This window comes from Biomphalaria glabrata, chromosome 3, assembly GCF_947242115.1.
Source record: "Biomphalaria glabrata chromosome 3, xgBioGlab47.1, whole genome shotgun sequence".
NCBI classification, from domain to species: domain Eukaryota; kingdom Metazoa; phylum Mollusca; class Gastropoda; family Planorbidae; genus Biomphalaria; species Biomphalaria glabrata.
Genome location: NC_074713.1, coordinates 44925187 through 44932321, shown reverse-complemented (window position 1 = coordinate 44932321; position 7135 = coordinate 44925187). Strand labels below are relative to the sequence as shown.

At 37.1% G+C, this 7135-nt stretch overlaps 1 protein-coding gene across 1 annotated transcript; it reads right to left on the bottom strand.

The window, feature by feature from the left end:
- Nucleotides 1-326: 326 nt before the first annotated feature.
- LOC106075986 (uncharacterized) lies at nt 327-1367 on the bottom strand. The gene has a single exon (XM_013236878.2). The coding sequence runs from the start codon at nt 1365-1367 to the stop codon at nt 327-329; it is 1041 nt and encodes a 346-aa protein (XP_013092332.2).
- Nucleotides 1368-7135: the final 5768 nt, after the last annotated feature.

Genomic DNA, 7135 nt, shown 5'->3' with positions numbered 1-7135 from the left:
TAAAAGTATCATTGCAAGGTATTCAATTTACCGTCCAGATAGCATTTTAATGCCAGGGGGATTTTGACACCCTTCTTGCCCCTGCTATTATTATTATCTATCTATCTGTATGTCTGTCTCTATTTAACAAAAAGTACAAATATGCCATTTTGTAATACTGACCTATGTTTAATTTTATTCGAGTATGCATCAAAGAAAATAACAAATGAATTATTTATATTAAAATGTACTTTTTGTCTCTATTGGAAAATAGAATTCAACCATAAGAGCCTGCTACCTAAGTCTTCAGTTACTGTATCCTCCAACATGTCAGCTCACAGTCTGACTCACGCTTTCACTTCGCGCACTGCAGCCTGGGAACGCTGGCCTTTGCTGCAGGTCACTTGAAAAATGAGTCTAGTCATGCTCTTAAACTTTGAGCTCATGTGAAGAAAGAGAAAAAAGCTGACCAGTGAATTGAGACCGTCTGTTGGGAAGATTGCGGAGCACATGATTGTGTATAGCTTATTGCAACGGCCGCCGATAATGAATCCTTGTTTGAATACAGCAAGGAACAGAAAGATGAGAGTAGGAATGGACAAGAGTAGGAAGGAAACGGAGATAAAAATGACCATTTTCACAAGTCTCTTATCTTTTACCGTCTTGGTAACGATATTGCTGGACACCTGGTGTCTCCATTTGGTTATTTGAAGAAATTTTCTCGTCAGTGCCACACTAAAAAATGTAATCACTCCTATTGCTATTAACTGAATGATGGCCAGTGACAAGAACGAGGTACTCTCTAGCAATGCTCTCAAGTCTGCTTCTTTCCGCTTTAGTATTATCTGGTCGATGTTTTCGATAAACACTTGACTTTGGCTGTTGGAAATAAAAGCTGGAATTGAAATGGCCACTACCACACAGATGACGGTCACAGATTCGACGACTGCTACGATTGGTTTCAGGATTAACTTCACCTTTAAAGGGAATGTGACGCACAGGAATCTCTCCACTGTGATGGATGCAGTCATCAAGCTGGCAACTCGACTGAACAAGCCGTACGGAAACCCCAAGCAGTTGTAACTTATGTTCATGGCCACACCGAAGTTGATCTCTTTCAAAACCATTGGGCTGAACAAGAAGCTGTGGGCCAGCATCATCAACACCACGCCAGCATCAGCGGCGGAGAGGACAAAGAAGGTGATGTTGGTGCTGTTTCGAAGGCCGAGTTTTAAGAAGACGATTATTTTAATGACATTCACCACTAGTCCAAGTAAACCAATGACGCCATTCAGAAAGAAAAAATTGACAAAAATTACGATGTACAAGATTTGGTCGGTAATATATTCATTCAGGCAGTCAGAATATTCTGACGCATTGGTCGTCATTGTCTTTGAATGGAAATAGAAGGCTTAGTACACAAATAAGCAAACACCAGTATCCAAATGTCTGTTTTTTTAAATATTGTTTCCAGGCTAGACTCCCTGCACAGAATCTTTGATTATATCGCCCTCTCCTTCTAGTATGTTGGCCTATTTCGTGGGTTGGAGTGGGGCGATATCATCAATTCAGCCCCCAGCCCGGACAATAACTTTCAAGTGGGAGGCGGTTCAATTGTTTTAGAAGAAGTCACAGTTTGTTAACACAAATCGTTACATATCTATATAATAAAAGCTACGTTGTGATATATATCATAGCTAGTCTTGATATTATGTCGTATTCTTTCTGGTTTCGTGGCTGATTCTTGGCGGAGGGGAGATGGTGGGTGGGGGGGGGGGGGCGATTTCCTGCCTTCCCAATCTTGACTTTTGAGAAGGGCATGGGCGTTCCAATTTTTAAGCATAAATCATAGTGTGTGGATTGAATTAGTTGAGAATCGTTAGAATATAAGCTACTTATCGATATTTGAACCAATTTGTTTATTATGTCACACAACACCCTAAATAGTTTTTTTAAGTCGCCTTATCCCAACCCTTACTGAATCGGAGAATTTTCTAGTGTATAAATAACTTTGGGACTATTATGTCTAGAACTCACAATTTTATACTTGAATACTAAAATAAATAAAAGATTACAATCTTATGGGTCTAACTGATATCCTAACCGTCTTTCAAATTTTTTTTTTGGGGGAAGTCATAGATTTGTATTATAGTTCTTTAACAAAACAGAGTTATAAACAGGCGTATTGAACACAATTAAAATGTATAGTTGAATTATTTTGTTTAAGTTATTTTTCAAAGACATTTTTTTCTGCGGCGACCCTCAAACCCTTTATGTAAATCTGTGGAGTATCTTTTATTTTCAAGGAAAACATCTGTTGTATCTGAAATGTACTTAGGGTCTATAAATGTATAATTTTAAAAAGTAAAAACATTATTCAAAGGTTTCTTAAAAATGAGACATTTTGAACTCGCCAAAACACTCGAATATCCAGAGAGCCTTTAGCCATCATTTTCTTATTGTTTTAGTCTGAAAAAAAAAGAAAAAAATAATACAAGAAGTCTCGCTTAACACGGAGATAAAATTACGATAAATACGCGTGATAAAGAAATACTTACACTACTTCTATCTCGATTATCACTCACTCTGAAGTATCGGCCATTATCGCCACGTACTTTATTTTACTAAATTTGACCTGCTTTTTTAAAAATAGGATGAGTAATGAGCTGTGGATGTCAGAAAAATGCGTTTCTGGCAGTAAAAAACGCAAGAAGACGCCCCGCCCTGAACCCCGCTGGTGGAACTTATAACGCTCCCCCAGATCCCCTAGCTGACAATGAAAGGGCCACAACGTGAATTTTTCTCTTGCCGAAATATGAGAAACTCTGCTCTTGTTGTAACATTACCACTTCTATTTTATATACATATTTCTGGATCAGCTAGTGTTTGGTTGTGGCAAATTATGTAGGTCACTGCTGGGGCTGCGTAGCCAGTGAAATACTGCACATCTCATGTATCTTGGCACTCGAAAAAAAAACCAACTCTCAGACATAGATATCTTTATGGTCACGTGAGTTCAGAGAATTTGTTCTTTTGAAGTTTATAACTGCAAGAAAAAACATTTTGCGATTAGAAGAAAAACAGCAAGAAAAATAGTTAAAAAATACTTTACAATACTTATATTAAGCGTACTTGAATCAAATAGTTTGGATCAGTCGTGTAATGAAATTTGTAATAGATCTAGACTGACAATAAAAAATATTTACGAAATAAAAAAAAAAGGGGAACGATCTAACTTCGAACTCATGTCTCAAACTTTAGGATTCTCAAGCCAACACGGTAACCACTCTGCTAGTGAAGAGCCTATGAACATGAAAGATGTATAGTTATCTATTTTTTTTACAATAGTCTCGATCTATTTTTCAGTTGTTGTTTTTTTTCCACTAAGACTCAGAAGACGATCTATAAAGGGGATTATTTCAACTTTCAAATTTCAGTCAATTACAATTTCTTTCCCTTGTTCGAGATACCAAACAAAACAATTTATTACCAATCTATGGCTCCTCATGTCTCGGAAGACAATGGATGCGCCCAGGTGAGTCAATGGTGTCTGGAGACGATCAGAATCTGGTGTGACTGATCAAGCCGATTCTTGAGCGGCAGAGTTTGACACAGTTTGTGCATGTATATGTATCTGTCCGAGGGCTGGCTAAACAGGGCAGCTTTGTTCTTTTCTCTTTTTTTTTTTGCATTCAGCGAAGTTCGTACAAGAACGTACTGTCTCCATGCTGTCTGGTCTTGGGCTATCTCCTCCCACATACTTTGGTCGATGCCCGTGGTTCTCATGTCTCGCTTGCAGACATCTCTGTAACTTATTCTTTGCGGCCATTGTGTCTGACTCCCTCTGCTAGCTCAGCGTATAGGATGTCTTTAGAGATTCTTCCATCTGGTATGCGAGTGACATGATCGAGCCAGCCTAAGCTTCTCTGTGTAAGAAGAGCCCGTTTTAGAACGTCCCGGTTGGAGACATGATCCCTCCAGAATATGCACATGGATAGCTGTTTTTTGATAGCTTTCGATTGTTTCAAGTGTGCCTACTTTGAGCTCCAGTGAATTTGATTCTTTTGTTAAGGTGTTATTTAGTAAATGTGTTTTGATGGTTGGTTGTTTGTAGTTTAGTCCGGGTGTAATGTTCTTACAAACTGACAGGAGAAGGGATGAAAGGCGGAACACTGGCGATTCAAAACCAGTTTAGCTTCGTGTTGATGGGGCACGTCAGCCTAAATAACGCAACCCATCTAGGAGAAGGAAAACTGTAACTCCAAACTTCCACTCTGTGGCGATACTCCCCCGTGTGGGTATCGGGGCTTGGAAATGACCAAGAGAAATAAATAACCCCACTGCCTTTCCACTTGCATTTCACTAAGTGAATAATAGTGGACCTTCCCCCCCCCCTCAAGGTGCTTTTTGACAGAGGTCTGGATTGCACTACACCAGACGGAGGTCCTTGTCTCACTACATTCTAATACTAGACATAAACCCATCATGAAGTGTTTTTTTTTCTAAATCTGGTGAATGTGATATCGTGAAGGGGCCTGGATCCAGGATGTGACGATTCCACAGAGCATACCTAGGGCACAGTCCACTTTAAGCTTTCTACTGCAGAAAAGTTCCATTTGGAGAGCTCTATGGATGGCGGAGAATGGACCATTGGCCAACCCCACCTTGTCCCATGGATATTCCGGTTACAGTCTTCAGACCTAGATGTTTCCTTTTATGTCAGTATTGGAGAAAATTGCCAAGACCGAAAACTCCCTTAAATGCGGGGACTATATATTTATATATTTTTAAAAAGCCTGAGGAAACACCCAGCCTACACTAAATACATACATACATACATACATACATGCATACATACATACATACATACATACATACATACATACATACATACATACACCTCACATTCTACTTTATAATATACATAAGTATAAAAATGACAACTATTCGGATAGCTATTTACTAGCGGTCTGCTTTTCTTTAATATAACATAATAGTCTCCAGGCCCTAATATTTATTTGCACACAAAAAATAGATCTATAAATAATCATATTTATTTAAAGTATTTTTCTATCAAATAATTCATAAAGTATAAAGTGTAGTGATTTTTTAGCGTCCTCCAAAAATGGAAAAGACGCTATTAGTTTTGTGTCGAATGTCTGCCCGTCCGTCCTTCCGTCCCGTTTAGATCTCGTAAACTAGAAAAGATTCTGAAAATCCGACATCATAATATTTTAAACCATTCAAAGGTCTCATGCAACGGCTATTTTTTTCTTTTCTGAAAGCAAAAAAACTAATTTTTTAAATCACTTATGCAAGCAGTTTTTTCCATAAAAATATACCACTTTTACAACTGTTTACTTTTAATAGTAACAATCACGGTAGGCTCTTTGGTAGGAGAGGCCATTATTTACCATATTTATAACACATATTTGCAAACGGTTTTAGATTTTTTGACAAAAATATTTGTTTTGTTACATTTGCATTGTTAAGTTATGTACATTTAAATACAAAAAAATTGTTTACTTTTTTAAAAATACAAAACATTTATTTAGTATGCATATAAGTTGGACATAATTTAAAACAACAAATAATAAGCAGTTTTTCAAATTATCGCGTGAATTGCTACGCACTTTAACTATAACTAAAGGAATTTAGTTTTACTGATATGTTTTTTTTTCTTGAGGATTCAAATAAGAAATTTATACTTTACAAAACAAAACAAACATCAGTTAGGCCAGGTTCACACCTAAGTTTACATTCACTTTGGTCTTTTAGACCGCTGGGGCACCACACAGGATCTGTCAACCTTCTTTTTCCATTCTTCTCTGTCATTTGTCTTTGATAGAATTTCATTCTGATGTTCTTTCTCAATATATTGAAACCTGCCTTTTTACCTGCCTTGGTGGACCACTTCGCGGGCCGATTGTGAGTTTGTGTTTCCACTCAAACTGTCTTTGTAATCTTGTTTTCAAATATTTCACATTTCTTGCACCAGTTTTAAGTTTTACCCCAATCAGTTGAAATCGAGACCATTTTAAAATTGAAAAAGCGTAGCTGCAATAAACATAGTTCACAGTGCACAGTGCACAGCTGCAGCTTGCGCTTTATCTACTCAACACATTTGCCTCTTGAGTTGCAATAATCCTAAAACTCCCTCATTTTTCCTCCCCTACCCAACCAAGACCATTCGTTATACAAGGCCTATACACTGACCTGCAACATCACAACCTGTGGCTAGTTTAGGCCAATAGCTCGTTGCCATGTCGTACACACCTGTCAGTATTCAGGCCTTCTATAACGCCTGGTCTCGACCTAATAATGGTAAAATAACACACTCATACAAACTATAGATTTGGTACCTATGCCCGAACCGTTATCCGTGCTGCTTTACTGAGAATGGGCTTCTTTACAGTAAGAAAATACGAAAAACATGCATATATGTAACCCTGCCGGACCAAGTAGTTACATATATGCATGTTTTTCGTATTTTCTATACAGTCGTTTACCCCTGCAGCAGTAAATTTTTGTTTTTTAAGTCTTTTCTTTACAGTAAGCTGGTATTTCAAATGTATTTACTGGTCTCTTATATGGCGAGTTAATAAAATAATATTCCGTTTCTGCATTAAATAAACGCAGCTGTTTAAACTCGAAACCACTTTGGCTACGCTCATAGATTTTAGAGTGTGTTATTTATTTTTTATGAAAAGATATTTTTTAGCTTCAAACCTGAACTGGAAAAAAAGAGGGGAGTAGTAAACTCAAAACCCCATTTTACTACACTCATAGAATTTTGTGTGTATAATTTGTTTTTTTTTAATATTAAAGAGGTATTTTTTTAGCTTCAAGCCCCTCTAAAGGGAGTTTGAATATCAAAACTCATTTAGCTATGCTTATAACATTTTGAGTGCGTAATTTGCTTTTTTTTTATGGAAGAGGTATTTTTTAGTTTCAAACCCCTCTGTTGGGGGGTTTAAACTCAAAACTCCTTTGGCTACGCTCATAAAATTTTAGAGTGTGTAATTTTCCTTTTGTTATATTTAAGAGAGGGGGTTAATATTAAATTTTGGAGGGGATTTTAAAATCAAAATCTTAATTAGCTGTTTTCTTGGAAATTGGGGGATGGTCGTTTGCATTTTTTTTTGTTTTGTTTTAT

Excerpts from the sequence above, each read along its gene's own strand:
- LOC106075986 (XM_013236878.2), bottom strand. The coding sequence starts at position 1,367 with ATGACGACCAATGCGTCAGAATATTCTGACTGCCTGAATGAATATATT.